The sequence below is a fragment of the Carcharodon carcharias genome, chromosome 4, assembly GCF_017639515.1.
Source record: "Carcharodon carcharias isolate sCarCar2 chromosome 4, sCarCar2.pri, whole genome shotgun sequence".
In the NCBI taxonomy this organism is placed as follows: Eukaryota; Metazoa; Chordata; class Chondrichthyes; order Lamniformes; family Lamnidae; genus Carcharodon; species Carcharodon carcharias.
In genome coordinates, this window is record NC_054470.1 from 13,968,510 (window position 1) to 13,988,023 (window position 19,514).

Here is a 19,514-nt window from a genome sequence, read left to right on the forward strand (position 1 = left end):
CTGTCCCAGCTTAAAATCGCTGTGTGGTCAGGGCGGGCAAAAACCCGGAGGGAATCCTATCCTGTCAGTTTCACACTACACCCCATCCCACCGCCACACCCCACCCCACCCCCCTTACAAACCCACCCACTGGTGGGGGAGTGTAAAATTCTGGCCCTAGTATTTCTATTTGGATCTGCTAACTATTATCTTGACTCCCTCATCAATAAGGCTTGTGCTGCAACACAATTCAATTTCAGCAGGACAGGTTAATGGTCTGGTGTACACCCCCGCCATAATGCATCTAAGTTATATCCTGACAAAAAAACTGAATAAACTACTTCCCGAATAAACAAAGAGCCACCTTTGGACCTGGCCACATTAATATCTGGCTGTAAGGCATGCTTTACTATCTTTCCGCTTTCTTCCATTAGCTTCATATTTCATTTTAGAATCCTGTATCTTCTAACCACAGAGAAGTTACTATTCTCAGTGCATATCAGTACCATAGACTAAATCTATTTTTTAAAATAGGTTGTATCTTCAGAAGCAATTTTAATCTTTCAACTGTTAGTTGGCATGCAAGGTATGTACTAAATCACTAACACTGTTGGGAAACACAAATCCAATGATAGCTTAAAAAATATTAGCCTGTACTTGAAGGGACAGAGTGCTGTGTTCTAAAATTATTTGCTCAGCCAGATTAATGAGACCTTGACTTCCTTGTAACTTTCCAACTATTGTGCTCTTTTTTGCTACATCTGTACAAATAACGCCATGCAGTTTTGAATGGTGAGACTATTATTCTCTATAATCAAGGGAGTTGGGAAACATTTATTCACTGAATAAATTGAAAAAATAAACCATGCAAAAAAAAAAGTACTCTTGAGGATCATTACACCATCTGTTATCGTTGAGGTGGGAGGCTGGGATAATTTGGAGCAGTGAATTTTCTGTACTAGACAATTGTGCTGCTCTGATATAATCTCACAGAAACTGCAAGTCACACTTTATTGAAGTACTTCTCATCCGTTCCATCTCTTAGGTTACCTGGGAGCTCTTTAAAAATCACCCAAGTGAGAAGAGTGGAAAATAGCGTTGAAAAACTGACTCAACTTGTGGCTGTCTGAGAAATGTGCTCTGGCAGGCTAACCAGCTGTTTCACTTAGTGCTGCAATTTTAAAAAACTAGCATTTTAAAAATGAAATCAGTTAAACCTTGGCTCAACAAAGGAGTTTTTAAAAAGTTTTGGAAATGTACAGTGCTAAGAACCCATCTTTAATTCATTCTTATTTATCTTGTGTTTTTTGTTTATTTTCTACGACAACCAGTTCCTTTATACCATCTGAAAATGGTAAGAAGAAAACTCAGACATCCTGTGAGCAAAAGATGACTGGGATAAGTGCAAATGGGAGTGCTACTACTTGCAACACTGAAACCAAACCAAAGACTACCAAAAAAGGGTTGCTGAAACAAAAAGGTGAAGAAGCAGACAAAATTCTTCGCCAACTCTTGGGAGAAGAGATTTCTGGAAATGTGTGCACACAAGAAAAACTTTCTTTGGAATTTCAAGATGGGCAGGAGGCAAGTGTTGTAACAGGGTCTGCAAAGAAAGTCCTCAGAGACAAAAGGGAACTGAAACTGACCAGACTGAGATATTCTCAGAGATCCTCTAGTGAGTCAGACACTGACTCATATATCAGTGAAGATCAGAAGAACTCTCCCATTAAAAGAGCTGACAAGCCACGACCAGAGCCCATTGTTGAAAAAGAGGAGTACACTGCAAAAGTACATTTCATGATTAAAAAGCATGCCTCAGCAGTGGGGAGAATGTTTCCTTTTTCCCTTAAAGCCTCTGGTACATCAGAGGAACGGAGCCATTCTCCTACTGCTGAAAGCAATGATAAAGTTCCTGACTGTCAGCATCAGATAAAAAGTCCAGTCAGGACCCAATCTATTGAGGAACCTTTTCTGCCTTGTGCTGACAATACTACCACACAAAAAACTACAAACAGTCCTAAAAGTGCTCTTAAGTCACCATCTTCAAAAAGTAGAACTTCTCAGAATTTAAAACTGAGAGTGACTTTTGAGGAGCCTGTTGTGGAAATTGAACAAACAATTTGTGAATTAGATAACAGGAAGGGCACAGAAAGTGAAGGAACGTTACCAAAGTCTCCAGCTAGTTTAGAAATGGGTGAACCATTGAACAGATATGTTGGACAGTTTCGATCACCAGTGGAATCTATAAACAGTAACCAGAACAACAATAACTCACAAGCTATCCATTTAACCATGACATCCACCCCCAACTTACCACTGAATTCCACAGGAAGGAAACCTGGAGGTTCAAAAGCAAGTTTTGTAACTCCCACAAAAGTTAATACCAAGACAATGAATGTGGTAAAATCTACTAAGCAATAATACCAAGAGAGAGGGTGGGATTTTCCGGCCCTGCCCATCACTGGGATAGTCTGGTCCCGCTGAAAGTGAATGGACTTTTGTTTGGGCCACTGAATCTCCCGCTATGGCTTCCGCCATGACGGAGCTGGGAAATCCTGGCCAGTGAGTTTGATAAATCTACTAAGCAATCCATTTTTTAGTTTTTTGACACATACTAAAAATCTAACCTAACATTTTAAAAATACAGAATAGTACCAAATTTAATTATATGTACATTTGTATAGAAGAAACTTAGCTGAATAAATTTTAAAATATTTTTGACTGTTCTTTCTACATGTTTTTTTTAAAAAGGTCCTAATGTAAACTAAAAAAAATATAGGTAATAGTTTTTAAAACACTTGCAAATATGCTGTGATTGTTTCTGCATTATAAATATTCAGGTATTTTATAATATAAATGGTGTAGAATAGGGGAGTAAGAGATGAATGGTTATGAGATTGATGTTCTGTATTAAATCAATTGCTACTATTAAAATTAGATAAATTAGAAAATCTATATTGCTTTTATTCCACCTCTGTCCCATTTTCTTCCCTATTTTTATAGTATTAATATCTTGACTAAATAAGCATTCTTTATTTGTGAGCGTAGAGAGTGTTTGCCTGCAAACTAGAAAGGTACATTTCAGCTGACTGTGATCCTGTCCTTACCCATATCCAGTTGTGTGATAGCATTTGAGAGCAGGAGCTGAATATCATTTTGTTCTGTCAACAGCCTAACATGCTGGTTCTGACAAAAATTATCAAGTACAATTGCACCCTGGCTTATGTCAGTCTGGTCTGTGTGAATGAGCTAGTTAATGCCTTAACTAGCTGAACCATTGAAGGAGCTCAGAAAAGATAGCTTTTGAGGAACTGTGTAGAGGAGAAGTTAGGAAACACTTTTCTTTGTATTTCTGGGACTTGATTTGAATTCCTCTACCACCCTGCCACCCCCACACCAATCCCATGATTGCAAACAGATTTTCTTCTCTGGCAGATATTAAGATCTTCAGTAAAATACACTTCCTTTGGCTATAGATCATCAGAACAGAACTGCCTATATTTGATACCAATTTGTACTCAAAAATAACAGCTTCTCTGAGGTAGGGGCTAACGCATATTCAGGTAATGTATAAGAAGGTTTACTTTCAACCTGACCTGAGAGTAAGTGATGATGTCAGTAAGTGGAAAAAGTATAAACGTTTGCCATTTCCCCGACAGTGACATCCTCAAATTAAAGAGCACAAAATTATTGTTACTATTTTTAAAAAATGTTCCAATCATTCATCAGGCCTTGTTGTATTGCAACACAACCCAGTGCTTCACCTCAACCTCCTTTCATCAGAATTCATCACCCTCTTGCCCACTTTCAATTTGAATCTTCACATAAAATCTCCTTGACCCATGTCTTTGGCATACCTCTTGATCTCAATATACACCATACCTTGTGGCCTCTCTCACCATGTCATCTATGACATTACTATGACAATATCACCATTTTAAAATTTATTCTTTCATGGGATGTGAGTGTTGCCTGTAAGCCCATCCCTAATTGGCCTTGTATTGAGTGGTTTGATCAGTCATTTCAGAGGGCATTCAAGAGTCAACCACATTGATGTGGGTCTAGAGTCACATGAAGGCCAGACCGGGTAAGGTTGGCAGATTTCCTTCCCTAAAGGACGTTAGCAAACCAGATATGTTTTTATGAAAACCAATGATAGTTTCATGATTGCTATTACTGAGGCTAGCTTTTTCCAAATTCCAGCTTTATTAATTAAATTTAAATTCCACCAGTTTTGTGATGGGATTTGAGCCCATGTCTCCAGAGCATTGGCCTCTGAATTACTAGTCCAGTGACATTGACACTATCCCACCATCAACGTTACTATCCACCCACATTCCTTCACTGACAATGGAGAGAAAACACCCCCACAGGACTCTTACAGCCTGGTGCTCAAATTTGATCTGTCATTTGCCACAACCTTCTTCCACTATCAGTTTGCTTAACCATGCTCTTATTTCTAACTTTACCCTCATTCCCAGCAAAACTGTCTGTCCATCCTAGCATTCCCCTTGATACAAATCCCATCTTCGCTCCAATCTGATAGGTATAGACTTGAGTGTACCGGATGCATTACTGGCTTAGATCATACTGCTGAGCTCTCTTCAGCCAAAGCATGCCATTATTCCAAGATTATCCTGGAGAAAAAGGTGAATACCAGTCTCTCTCTCCCTCTCTCCTATAATGAACTACCTCCTCAAAACCCTCGACCCAACCATCAACATCTCAACTACAAGAATGGGGAACTTGTGAATTTATTTGTCACCAAGATTGCTCCTCTCTGCTTCAAACCACTATCAACTTATCCTTAAATTTCTACTATCCTTCCATCTTCACCAATTATCATCATATTTCTAACTTACTTTTCTTCAATATTTGAATTTATTACCCTATACCTTGCCTGTCTCTTCTGTAACTTCCTAGTTAAATCACTCCAATCTGGTTTGCACCCTTTAACACCAGTGTCAAAATTAACCTTTTCAAAGTCATGAGCAACATATTCTGTGACCATATTCCTTTATCTCTCCTTGGCATTTCCATGAATGTTCAACCATGCCCCTTCTCCATCCCCTCTCTTCTATTGTTCAGCTTTGTGGAAATGTTTACTTAAAGTTCCTTCCCCGTTTATCAAACATAGCCAGCAGTGGATTTCTTCCCACCTTCCCTTCTCGCACCATCACCCCCGGAGTACCCCAGCAACTTTTCATGGCCCGCACCCCCAATATTATTTACATGCTGCCCTTTGATGACTTCACCCAGAAACATTAGGGCAGCTTCCATATATGTGCTAATGACATTCTGCTTTACCTCTTCATCATCTCCCTTGAACTTTCAAATGCCTCAATGTTGTCATTTTCTGTTGAGTCAGTCAAAACATCTTCCAAGTCAACATTGGGATGATCATAGTCACCATCTATGGTCCCACCGCAAACGACATTCTCTTACCACTGATTCTACCCCCTTCCTGACCAGCGCTTCAGGCTGAACTAAATTGTTTGTAACTTGAGCACCCTGCTAAACCATGAGCATTATTTCAGACTCCACGGGCTGTAATTTACAAGCGGGCGGACTGCTCGCCTCCCTGCGGAAGGAAAGTCGGCCGGAAACCGACAATACCAGAACAAGCCCATACTGCAGTCCTAACATGCTGGGAATGGGCTATTTTGGTTGAGTGTGGGACTGCCTTTCAGTGGGAGGAAGTCCAGCTTTCAGGAGCTGCCAGGCAATTTAATTGGCTAGCAGCTCCAGCATTCCTGGCAGCAGCACAGCTCAGTAGTGGATGCCGATGGGACTGCAGGAAGAAGATGAAGAAGATCATTGCTGTCCCAGAAAGATAAGTCCCAGGGTTTCAGAGCGGGGAGGAAACCAAGAGCCCAGTGAGGAGGATGGGGGGGGGCTAGGTTTTGGAGGGCAGGTGGTGTGCAAGGAAGGTGGGGAGGCAACATGTTGGGGGGGTGGGGGAGGGAGGGAGGGTGCTACCTGATGAGCACAGGGCACCCCCTAAATGACATGTCCCCCTTCCTTCCCACCCCTTTTCTTCTAGGCCTTATAAAACAGTCTGCCCACGCCCACTCCCACTCACCTGCCCACGTCAGCTGTATTTTGGTGTGGACAGGGTAACAAGCTAATGAGCCTAATTGAACTTTAATTATTTATTTACCAATTTCGGCGTCCATCCACCTAGGATCATGGGGTCAGGTCAGAGGTGTGTGGGAAGGTGGTGGACTAGCCACCCGACCTATTTTACGTGTTTCCCCCTTGCTGAAAACACGCCCAGCAGGGGCGCTTAAAATCCAGCCCGATATACATTCAGTTGAAGGCTAATTTTTTTCCACCTCGATATTGAAATCCGCATACATGCCCTTGTACCCCAAGACTTGAATATAATAACACTATTCTTGCTGGGCTCCATCCTCCGCAAAGCCCAACTTGTTAAAAGCCCAGTTGTATGCATCCTGTCCTATACAAAGCCCCATGCATTTTCACCCCGGTTCTTTCTGACCAACATTGGTTCTCTGTCTCCAAAAACACTTAAGTTTGAATACTTCAAAAAAAAATCTATGGTCTCACTTCATTCTAACTTAGTAATCTCTTCCTGCCCTATATCACCCCTCCCCACCCTAGCACACGCCTTTGTAGCTGGCATTTTCTGCATTTCTCATTCCCTTCATCCCACCAATGATGCTGATCCTTCAGTTGTCCAGGTTGTATTCTTTGGGATCCCATCCCTAAACTCTTCTGCCTTTCACCCCCACCCCTGTTACTTACTAACCTCCTCAAAACAGACTTCTTTGACCAGGCTTTTAGTATCTCCTTCCTAGGTTCAGCATCAAACTTTCCCTTATGTCTTTGCGAAATGCTTTGGGGCATTCTTTATGCTAAAGGCGCTACATAAATTCAAGTTGTTGTATACAAAATTTTATTTTCCTTTTTATTTGTAAATTTATGAAGATCTAACTAATGAACTTTAATGATTACATAAGATGGTTGTTTGATAAGATTTGTCAGTGAAGGGAGATCTAAAAACTTCATACTATGAAGTTTTCTCTGCTATTAAAGTTTATGATTTTATTTCTGTTATGAAAATGTTTTTAAACTAGATACTAAAGTTTGTTTTCTTTGGATTAATTAGTTAATACAAAACAGCAATCAAATGTTGACCATTTCATCAGAACGCTTTTTTTAAAAACTGAAATGTCTTCCACGTGATTTGGGCAACATTAATCATGTTTGAAGTTTTATTTTGCTTATTGATTGATTGGAATTTGAATTCAATTCCTGTTAAAACTTTGATTTGCACTTGTTTAGTTTTGTTTTTCTTTAGAATCCCATGGCACTATTGTTTATACAAATAAAGTGATAATGCAATCCTAAATATTGGGTAAAAGACTCTTGTTAAAGCAAATGCTGCAGAAATTACCACTGGATTATGAAGGGTTTTTTGAGAGGGACTGTATCATCTGTAACATTTAGATATCAAATGTATGTTTCTTTTAAAAATGATCTGTTTTCAATTTCTCTTTTTTTTGTATATACGATTAAGGTCATCTGGGGATGGGCAGTTGAAATGCAAGGATACTTATTCTCTGATGAGATTGTTGATTTAGCACAAGCTGATAGAAAAAGTAATGCAGGAAGCTGTATTCCATAATCTTGTATTCAGCACTCTCGTGGAATCAAGTCACAAGATATTAAAACTGAAACACAAGATCATTGAAGTTCATTAAGTTAATGGCCATCATTATACAGTTGGGCTAGTAATAGTTCCAGGAATAAAATCCTCCATGCACTTTGTTTAAACAAATATACGCTAATAAATAAACAAAGGAACTGTTAAAATAATTGATTTTACTCTTAAGGGACTGTAATGCTTTAAAGGGAGTATTTGCTTCAGTATTAATTACCGATATTTCGATAGTGTTTGCTTAATAGGAACTATTGGACAAAGTGAACATTTACCCATGAGGGCATTTCTGTTTAGTTTTCAATGTGTTCATGATGAAAGGATTTATACACTATATGGTTAATAGGAATGAATGATCCATTATGTAAATCTGTAGAAACCCACATGGAAATGTGTGTTAATAGTATTAATCAATAATTTTTTTTGCAGATTCCCTTTTAAAAAAAAATTCAGAAGTGACAAATTTGCAATGTTTTATCTTTACAAAAGCACAGGCAGTACTGCTAATCAAATCTTTCATAGGACATGCTGGAAAATGTGTTTATTTCAATATGCATACCAGCTGGGATGCTGGTGCTAAAGAACCTGCTAGTATTTGATCCTTAGCACATCTTAACCCATTATCCAAAGGATCCCTCTACTTTTTTTTTAACCAATTACTAATTAAAAACATCAACACCTGTTTCCAAACATCATGTTTCCCCAAAATGGCTTCTGAACAAAATTGTTGCTACGACTGAACTTAGAGTAGTCATGTCTATTAAATTGGCAATTGTAGCACAAAGGATCAATGGGAATCATGGTTATGTAAATTACCTACAAGACGCAGGAGCAGAAGTAGGCCATTCAGCCCATCGAGTTTGCTCTGCCATTCAATTAGATCATGGCTGATCTGATAGTCCGCAACTCCACTTTCTTGCCTTTTCCCCAAACTCCTGGATTCCCTTAAAATTGAAGGAGGACAAACTTTGAATACAATCAGGAAAGGGAACAGAACTTTTGGTTAGTGTTATATTTTGTTATTTTGGAACTTAACAAGAAGTCCATATGTGATACAATAGTTGTAATTGCTCCAAGTACAAACCCTTGTAAGGTAGCTGTCCAGGCCATAGTTGCTGGACAAGTGACCATAAGATCTTATTTGTACAGCTGAAAGTTAGTGCCATGGGGCAGAATTTTTCTGTCGGCGAGCTGGGGGCGGGGCCGCTCGCTGACGTGAAAATAACGCGGGATGACGTCGAGGGGAACCCTGACATCATCCTGCTCATTTAAATATTCAGGAAGGCGGGCGGACAGCGCGATCAGCTGTCCACCCGCCGATCTGTCAATGACCAATCGAGGCCATTGACAGGATCATTAAGCCAATTAAAGGCCCTGCCTGTCCAACCTTAAGGCTGGCGGGCAGGCCAGGAGCCCCAGCGGGCTTCTGATAAAACATGAAACCTCATCCACTGGCGGGATGAGGTTTCATGTCTGTTTTAAAAAAGTTTAGTAAAGTTTTTGTCATATTTATTAACATGTCCCATCTCGTGTGACATTGTCAGATGAGGGGGACATGTTAATTTTTTTTTATTATTCTAGTTTTGAAGTTTGAAACACTGTCAGTGATCTCCCTATAAGGCAGCACTTAGCCTCAGAGAGATGTGTGCTCTTTCGTGCACATGCGTGAAAGAGCACACTCTGACAGTTGGGGAATCCTTCCCTCCCTGCACAAGAAGTGCATAGCACTTCCTGTCAGGCGGCCCGCCCGTTTCGGCGGCGGCAATTGACTGCCCGCCTGCCCTTCAAGGACAAAATTCTGCCCATCGTGTTCTTGTTACGACTTGATGTATTAGAAGGAAACCATTTGTTAGTCTGTTTTCTGGATTAAGAAAGGAATGATGCGAAATGCTTTTTTTTTAAATGATTTTCTAATTATATTGCATGAGCATAGCATGTATTCTTGCATGTATTCGTCTTTTGGTGGCTAGGGTTTATTTTATCCATCTATTTGCATGCATATCTGAATAAGTATTCACCTTACTAGGACTTTCGCAGCAACAGCATCCTTTCTGCATACTTAATGATCAAGGGATCTGGGGTATGGTATGTTGAATGCTATCAAAGGGAACTAACTTGATTCATGTATCATTAGCTGTTGGTATAAAATGTGCTGAACATTATGCATTAACTTCATCTTTTGTGTCATTAACCTAACAGGCTAGAAACAAAAACAAAAATACCTGGAAAAACTCAGGTCTGACAGCATACCTGCTGAGTTTTTCCAGCTATTTTTGTTTTTGTTTCGAATTTCCAGTATCCGCGGTTTTTTTGCTTTTATTTATTTAATTATGGGACTAGTCCTGTTTAATCAATGTTAAATCTTGTTAAACTAAATAATGCCCATTCTTAACTTCAATCAGACTTAGCTTAATTATTTTCTAATATACAAATTATAGTTACTAAAACTTCTCTTCTGCATTATCCATTCTACAAATTGAGTAGTTAATCAGAAGTTACAGTTAATGATCACTTCCACCTTAAGATAAAATGCTCCCCCTTGCGTTCAGAACATGACTTTCAGTTGGATTGTTTTTTCAGCAAATTTAAACAAAAAAAAAGTAATATGATTAAAGTCAAAGTAATAATATGGGAAATTAGTTTTTTCACTAACAACTTCAGAATGGGCTAAAAAGATTGTTGATTTAGGTATTTGTAATGAATCCTGACAATGGAATGATAAAGTTTGCTAATTTTCCACGTAAGTTGCATAATACTCATAGAAGTATTCATTGCTCCCCTTCTGTGACATGTCAATCCAAGAATTTGAAACACATCTTTCCTCAATTTCAATCAAAGAGTACTTTGTTAATTATCTAATGAACAGGAGAGTCTGCCTAAATGACTTTTAAATGAATGAAGTGATTGTATGAAACAGTGTTTTGAATATGCTGTCTTCAACAGGGTAGAATTTGTTAATGCTGAAAAAAATACATATTAACAAAGTTTTTTTTAAAAGCTGCAGTACATTATTATTATGTTCCATCTTCATTTACAGGTTTCTCTTTTGCAAACATACAAAGTAGGAGCAGGATTAGGCCATTCAGTCCCTGAGTCTGCTCCGCCATTCAATAAGATCATCACTGATCTTAAATATGGGCTCAACTCCATATTCTGCCTACCCCAGATAACCTTAGATTCTTGACTAACAAGGGAGTCAATCTACCTCTGTCTAAAAATATTCATTGACCCTGCCTCCACCACTCTCTGGGGAAGAGAGTTCCAAAGATTCAATCCCCTCCGAGAGAAAAATGTTTTCTCATCCCCACCTTAAGTGGGAAACCCCGTATTTTTAAAGTTATTAATTTTCTTTTGGGAATTTAAAATATTAGTGAAAAAGGTTAGTAAAAGTTTAATTTAAATGATTCAAGAGCAAATGACATCATCACATTAAATAGATCTGTTTATTTTTCAGAAAATGTGAAAGGAAAAGTAATCCAATAGGCAGATGCTCTTTCCCTCGGAGCATTAGCTCAGCCTGCCTCAAAATACGCAACATGCCTTCTTTGCTTTTGTGTTGGATTAATTTTGTTCAAGAATTTTCACAAAGAAGGTGGGAATAGTAAAGTGGAACAAAGGAAAGCAAAGTCAATGAAAATGCTGTAAAGCAACCAAACTCATTTCATTGTCTGACTGAATACAGTATTTTTATTAATTGTTAGGAATGCTATGATAATATTGCATCTTACAAAGATTTTTTAACAAGTCATTTTTGTTGGTGATAATTAAAAATGTAGAAATCTAACTGTGTTTTAATCATTTTGTTGTTGTAGGCACAGTCACTTTAGTGACCAGCTCAAGAATTCTATGCTGAAGAATATCTTTGATAAAAACATGGAGGCGACAGAGTTACAAGAATTCTTCCTGTAAATTATGGTAGCTATAACACAAATGCTGTTCAGTGGAGGGGCATCTGCATTCTGGTGCCTATAATTCAGCCTCATGTGGTCCAAACCTAGAACTTAACAAATCATTCAAAAGATGGTTTTAATCAAAAGCTAAAACAACAGTAACTAAATCTTCAAATTATACTCTGAGAAAAGATCAGACTGAAGCCAGTAGGCTAGTGCTGCATTCCTAAATACAAAAGTCGATTAATAAATCTGGTGACTTGAATGAGGTCAACTTATATTGCTGTGCATTCCTTGATAAGTGCAGCCAAGTGTGGACAGCCGTCTTATGACTCAGAAACACAAGTAGTAGAAACTGATCGAGTCTTTGGCAGCATACTGTGTTTAGAACAGTGGTCAGCTGTTTGTATTACACAAAAATATGTTTTTTAGTCCTAATTTAGTAAATATTTTTGAACATGCGGCACAGAATGATCTGAATAGTATAACAGACAAGTTGCACCAAATTTTATGTTAATCTTTCCATCAGTGAGTTAAGTCATTTTTTGGAATCTTATTAGCATTTGCCTAAAAATAATGCCCGGAGATAAAACTATTAGAAACCAACATAAATAATTGCGGGTAGAGGAAGGTTACACCACATTCCTCTTCAAATCCCTCCATGCCAGTGGTATTGATTAGAATTTCAATGCTCACCAAATTTGCGGTAATTAGGTCACCATTTTTGCACCAAGTACAAAATATATGCAATAAAATGAAAGCACATTCTTTTTAAAAATAGGTTTTATGTTTTAAACTGTCAGCAATCAATATTGGTATGCGGAAAAACACTCAAACTTTAGGAATTAAGAATAATTCATAGTAAAATTTGATAACTATTATTTATCCAGAATACTGACAAAATAAACATAGCATAACAATGTGTTTATTAATTATTGCAAATTTAAATGTTGATTGTGACACTTCACAATTTTTTTCTATCATCAATATCCTGAAATCAGTCAGAAACTTTTTGCAGGCTGACCATCTCAACCCTACCTCCAGATTCACATCTAGTATCTGTAAATGATACTTTGATTTCATGAAAATTCACAGAGCCGTATTGAGCAGAACACTGAAGACAATTTTGTGATGCCTTAGTGGAGAAGCATGAATTCATTTCCCTCCCAAAGGTGACTCAGCATCAAAACAGATTCACTTTTTGGCTATTGATTGATCTGGCTTTGAAACAAAAGCACATCAGCTTCGAAACCTAGCCTATCCAGAGAGGGTATACTGATGAGCGCTTGAAATTGTTGAGAATTATAGATGTCAAAGTGAAATGGATCTTTCATGAAGTAAAAGGTGAGCCTGAAACTTTCAAAATCATACAAGGGCAAATTTGCTGAGCCAATTCTCCAACCCCTGCACAGCATTACTGGTGAAAATCAGCATCTTCCACATATTGCTGCAGATTTGGAAAGTGTGCAAAACCCTGACTCTTCATTTGCCCTACAAAAATTTCAGTTTTGACTGAAACTCTCTCATACAATACCAAATCCTAAATTATTTTTCCCTTTCCCTGAAGTTTCAAGATCATTTCATTCAAGTGGGCAGTGATGTTAGTCAGAAAACGCAAGTCACAATGCCATGCTTCATCCTCAATCAGAGTAGGTTGCCAAATTTCTTTTATCAGCAAGAAAGTTTCAGATTGGAGTGAGCAAGGCAGAAAATCATTTCAAGACCGTTCCTCAACTCAGCCCCTGTACATTTGCAAAGTAGATATTTTGGTGAAATCTGACTCCACTTCTTCCAGCAACTCCACAAACTGTCGATGGCTCAGAGCACTGCTGTGAATAAAATTGACAATTTTGTCAACTGTGTTCATCAAATCTTTCAGCATTTCTTTCCCACTATTTGAATGTGTTTTTTTTTATTATTCGCTCAGTCTGGAGGTGGGTGGGGTTTCAGACATCCATGAAATGCACTACACACTGGCCATCCAAGTGGTGGCCAGCACTCTCTGGCATGCGTGAAGGGGCCATGAGATGCAGAGGGAGCCAGAGATTTAACCAACAGAGGTCCTTTGGAGACATATACTAACTGTTGTGTCTCTCTCTTTGATCCTGCAGGAGGAGAACATCAGAATCATGGAGCCTGGTGATCTAGATCTATGCCTCGGCTTACAGGGAGCAGAGGAGAAGATTGTGAAGGAGGCACCTGGCTTGCCAATGAGAGCAGCACCACCCTTGATGAAGGTGCTGCAGGGCCGCCTGCGCAAGCAGCTTAAGATCCACAGCGAGTCGTCGCTCATAGGCACGTAGCTTGTCATTCCTGCTGATGACTGAGAAACAGTTTTGCCGAAGACTGCACATCTTCAGGGAACTGGTCGGCCGCATATGCCACCTGCTGCAGGATTTGGCGCCATGGGGACATGGAGGGCATCCACTGCCAGTGGCCATGAAAATGACCACGGTGCTTAATCTTTATGCAGGTGGCTCCTTCCAGGGCTCCACAGGTGACCTGTGCGGGATCTTGCAAGCCTCCACTCCACAAGTGCATCCATCTTTGTAAGGCACAGAACTTTGTGCATTTCAATTGGGATCAGAAAAGCCAGGAAGCAAGAGGGCTGGGATTTGCGGCGATTTCTGGTTTTCCACAGGTGCAGAGTGCCATCGATTGCACTCGTGAGGCAGTTAGATCTCAATGGCGATTAGGCAACAAGCAATCTCTTAAGGTCAACCGCAAGGGCTTCCACTCGCTAAATGTTCAGCTAGTGTGCGACCACCGCAAACGCATCCTATAAGTCTGCACACAATTTCCAGGGATCATCCACAAAGCATACATCCTCAGCAGGTATCAGGTCCCTGACATTTTCCAGGGTCCACAGAGGCTGCAGGGTTGGCTCCTTGGTGACAAGCGCTACCCACAGAGAATGTGGCTGATGATGCCCATGCGGCGGCCTCAGACTGCAGCAGAGTGATGGTATAACGAGGCTCATGCCACGACCCGGACTTTGGTGGATGATTGGCATATTGAAAATGAGGTTCTGGTGCCTTGACGGGTCTGGTGGAGCACTGTAGTACAGTCCCCAGAGGATGTTGCGCATCATCGTAGCTTGCTGCGCGCTACACAACCTGGTGCTGCACCTCGGGGAGGACCTGGCTGAGGAGATGAAAGGGCTGCACTTCTCCTCCGATGAGGAGGATATTGAAGGGGATGAGGGTGCTGAGGTCCTTGTAGGTGAAGATGCTGGTGATGAGGCCGTTGCACTTTCCTGATGAGGCAGACACACCCATGAGGCTCTCATAGCTCCACGATTCGTGGAGGATGACGACGCATTGCAGTGAGAACAGTCATGACATCATTACCTTGCATCTGTGAATGTTTGACTTCTGTGTAGCTGATGGCAGCGCATATACACTCAATGCTCAGGCTCATATTATGGAGACGCAGTAGAGATCCTAATAGTAGCAAGATTCCAGGAGAATGATGACAACATTCAATGAGGACACTCCATAGATTTTCCCATTACCTCTGTGCACAACTGACTCCTGTGTGGCTGAGGGCAGCTCGCCTGTGCTCTGTGATCAGGGTCATATCGTGGAGACGCAGCTGCGAAACTTTTCACTGCACCTGATCCTTTGGCAGCCTTCATCGCTTGTCCCCGGTCACAGATGCTGAAGAGATGGGGCCAGCCTCACTTCAATGGTGTTGAGAGCACACACACAGAATGACTGACTGAATTCTGTGATGCCTGCCCACGATATTCTGGCAGCAATGACAAGCACCGTCGAGGTGCAGGCATCACTAATGTATTCAGTGATCTGAAGATGGACCATTACTTTACTCTGAAGGTTACACACTGCACAGGGAAGAGGCCCTGGACTTGCCTATATCTTGTGCAGGAACAAAGGTTTCACATCTGAATGACACGAACACTGCTCATAAGAACTAGAAGCAGGAGTAGGCAATTCAGCCCCTCGAGCCTGCCCCACCATTCAATAAGATCATGGCTGATCTCATTTCGGCCTCAACTCCAATTTCCTGCCCTCTCCCCATAACCTTTCAACCCATTACTAATTAAAAATCCGTCTATCTCCTCCTTAAGTTTATTCAGCGTCCCGGCATCCACTGCACTCCAAGGTAGTGAATTCCGCAGATTCACGACCCTTTGAGAAAAGTAATTCCTCATCTCTGATTTAAATCTACCATCCCTTAGCCTAAAACTATGGCCTCTCATTCTAGAATGCCCCACAAGGAGAAACATCTGCTCCACATCTACTTTGCCTATCCCCTTTAGCATCTTATATACCTCAATTAGATCTCTTATCCTTCTAAACTCTAGCGAGTATAGGCCTAAACTGCTCAATTTCTCCTCATAAGACACGCCCTGCATCTCTGGAATCAATCTAGTGAACCTCTTCTGAATCGCCTCCAATGCAACTACATCTTACTGAAGAAAGGGGACCAAAACTCTGCATGTACTCCAGGTGCAGTCTCACCAATGCCTTGTACAGTTGTAACAACACTTCCCTATTTTTGTATTCTATTCCTTTAGCAATAAATGCCAAAATTCCATTTTCCTTCCTTATTACCTGCTGTACCTGCATACTAGCTTTCGGCGATTCATGCACAAGGACACCCAGATCCCTCTGCACTGAAGCATTCTGAAGTTTCTCTCCATTTAAATAATAAGTCACCTTTTTATTCTTCTGACCAAAATGGATAACCTCATACTTATTCACGTTAAACTCCATCTGCCAAATTTTGGCCCATTCACCTAATCTGTCCATATCCATTTGTAAATTTCTTATTTCTTCATTGCAACTTACTTTCCCAGCTATTTTGGTGTCATCTGCAAATTTAGCTATAATACCTTCTATCCCTGAATCCAAGTCATTAATATAGATTGTAAATAGTTGGGGTCCCAAGGATCGAACCCTGTGGCACCCCACTAGTTACAGCTTGCCATCCAGATAAAGATCCATTTATTCCAACTCTCTGCTCTCTATCCAAGCTAGTATATTACCCTTAACCCCATGTGACCTTATCTTGTGTGTTTATTAATCTTTTGTGCGGCACCTTATCAAATGCCTTCTGAAAGTCTAGATATACAACATCTACAGGATCCCCATTATCCACTTTGCTTGTCACATCTTCAAAGAACTCTAGCAAATTAGTCAAACATGATTTACTCTTCATAAAAACCATACTGACTCTGATGGATTGCATTTTGACTTTCCAAATGCCCCTTTACTACTTGCTTAATAATGGATTCCAACAATTTCCCAACGACAGATGTTAAACTAACTGGTCTATAGTTTCCTACTTTCTGTCTCCCCCCTTTTTGAATAAGGGCGTTATATTAGCATTTTTCCATTCCACTGGAGCCTTTCCAGAATCCAGAGAATTTTGGAATATTATAGCCAATGCATCCACTATCTCTGCTGCCACTTCCTTTAAGACCCTGGGATGTAGGCCATCAGGTCCTGGGGACTTGTCACCCTTTAATCCCAATAGTTTGCTCAGTACTTTTTCTCTAGTGATGGTGATTGTTCTAAGTTCCTTCTTCTCCATACCCTCTGCACTACCTGTTACTATTGGGGTGGTACTAGTGTCTTCCACCGTGAAAACAGAGGCAAAATATTGATTAAGCGTCTCTGCCATTTCTACGTTCCCCACTATCAACTCCCCAGTCTCATCCTCCAAGGGACCAAAATTCACTGGCTACTCTCTTTCCTTTTATATACTTGTAGAAGCTTTTGCTACCAGTTTTTACGTTTTGTGCTAGTTTTCTTTCATAATTTATCTTTGCTCTTTTTATTATTTTTTTAGTAGCCCTTTGTTGATCTTTAAAAGTTTCCCAATCTTCCAGCCTGCCACTGACCTTTGCAATTTGGTATGCCTTAGTTTTTTGTCTTTATGTTATCTTTAACTTTGCTTAGCCATGGATGCTTGATCCCCCTCTTACCATCGTTCTTCCTCTTTAGAATATATTTTACTCGGAAGAAATTGAATATCTCCTTAAATATCTTCCACTGTTCATCAACTATCCCACCTTGTAGTCTTCCTGCCCAGTCCACTAGGGCTAAATCTGCCCTCATACCTATAATGTTACCTTTGTTACAAGGATATTTTCTTGGGAGTTTATATACAATAGTGAACATTATGTACAAGTGATTGACACCTGTGCCCACGTGGTGCAACTACTTAACCTTCCTAACCCTGCCACCACGTATTGGTCCCCCCCCCCCCCCACATAGCTACAGTAGAGGAGGAGGCAGCCTGCTGACTGCCACGCCCTGTCTGATGACCTTGGTGGGTGTCCTCTGGAGGACTGAGACCTGGAGGGCCTCAGCCTGTTTTGAGTATCCTGCTGTGGGCCAGGTGCACCCTCCTCAGCCTGTGGAGCTGGAGATAATGGGAGATCACAGGAAGGGGGAATTTGGATAGGCTGGACATCCCTGGAGTCACCTGAGTGGATGGCCTAGGGTATCAAGCTGCTGGTCTTCCAATGGATGCCCAACGACCCCTGGCTGACTCCTTGAGGAGAAGGGGAAGCTGGAGTGAGATTGAGCTATCCTACAACCCTTTCGCATGGAGACTGTTGGAGGCCAATTATAACGTCAGTAATGGAGTTCAGCTGGTGCAGCAGTGCAGGACCGATGTCCTGGACCAAGAGGACGGCCACTATCCTGCCAATGTTGACCTCGGTCCATCATTATGCTGGCGCTATCACCTCGGACTGAAGGTGGACGGACTTCTCCATCGTACCTTGCAATCTGAGGAGTGCACCAGACATGCCTTCCTGATGTTCTCATGATTGTCTTTGTAACTCCAACAACTGATTGAGGACCAAGTCCAGAGACTCATCATCTGACTCAGACTCAGCAGATTCCTTGCCTCCAGCTGTCCGTGTTCTGGTGACCTCTGATGTCCCTGCCTCCTCCTGCTGTGGAACAGATTGTGTGCTGTGCTCACCAGATTGTGAGTTCCAAGGCTGCTCTACATCTAGGTCCCACCAAGGTGTGTGTCACTGGTGGAGAGTGTGGGTGAGCGCAGTGGCAGGTCTTCAACGGTGCTGCCCTCAGGGTCCTCCAATGAAGTGCTCTCAGTGCTGGAGTCAGTGACAAGTGAGACGGCGTGTTTCCCATGACTACATAATTTATGAGGCGGGATCTGCAAAAATCCGCCATTGCAGCCGGTGGGTAAAACATCTTTGTTCATTCCTGCTATGCATTTGGTGCAAATCTGGGATGATTTTGCCCTAGATTTTGTCCAGTTATTGCAGATACACCACCTGTTCTGACTGAAGCTAACTTTTTCAAATCCAATTTTCCACAACACCTTTGAAAGCACCAAGATGTCGACATCATGAGTGAGGTCTTTCAGCCCACAAATTCATGAATTGTTAAGTCTTAAAGCTGAATCCAGATGACAGTCTGTGCAGTGTATGTTGTAAGACTCATCCAATGCCACTGAAAATGATATACAATTCTTGAACTGAGCAAGCAGTTGTACTTCAAGATTTGCGCCAAATTTTGCAATCGTTGAGGAATGGTCTAGTTTGCAGATTTAAAAACTTTTGCATGATATCATTTTTTAGTTTTCAGTTCACAACTTTTGAACAAAGTTTCCACAGTTGTACAGATGATTTATTTCACCAATTCTTCATCAGAAAACTGTTTCTTTGAGCCAGAATCTATGCAGCTTTGTAGTTAGCCGAAGTCACCAACTCAGAAGATGAAAGAAATTGTTTCAAATTCTGTCTCTGCCAATTCAAATTTGACTCCTAGCAAAATGAATGATTTTATCAGCTCCATTTGGGACCTAAAGATACTTTCAACCAAACTCATTGTGCGCAAAACTTGACCTGCTTCTTCAAACTATTTTGTTTTAGTTGAATTTTTTTTTTTTTACAGTGGTTTCTCATTCTTTCTCATGACAACAAATTCCAACTCCCATTCAATGTGAAACTT

General features: G+C 40.7%; 1 protein-coding gene across 4 annotated transcripts in view; it reads left to right on the top strand.

Annotated features, from left to right (window-relative positions):
- The window catches only part of LOC121277427 (synuclein, alpha interacting protein), a 147,078-nt gene extending 144,357 nt beyond the window's left edge, over positions 1 to 2,721 (top strand). For all 4 annotated transcript variants that reach the window (XM_041186869.1, XM_041186871.1, XM_041186870.1 and 1 more), the window contains one exon: positions 1,311 to 2,721. In XM_041186869.1, the coding sequence (XP_041042803.1) occupies positions 1,311 to 2,400 (1,090 nt within the window). In that variant the 3' untranslated portion in view covers positions 2,401 to 2,721. The remainder of the gene's footprint in view (positions 1 to 1,310) is intronic.
- The last annotated feature ends 16,793 nt before the right edge of the window (positions 2,722 to 19,514 follow it).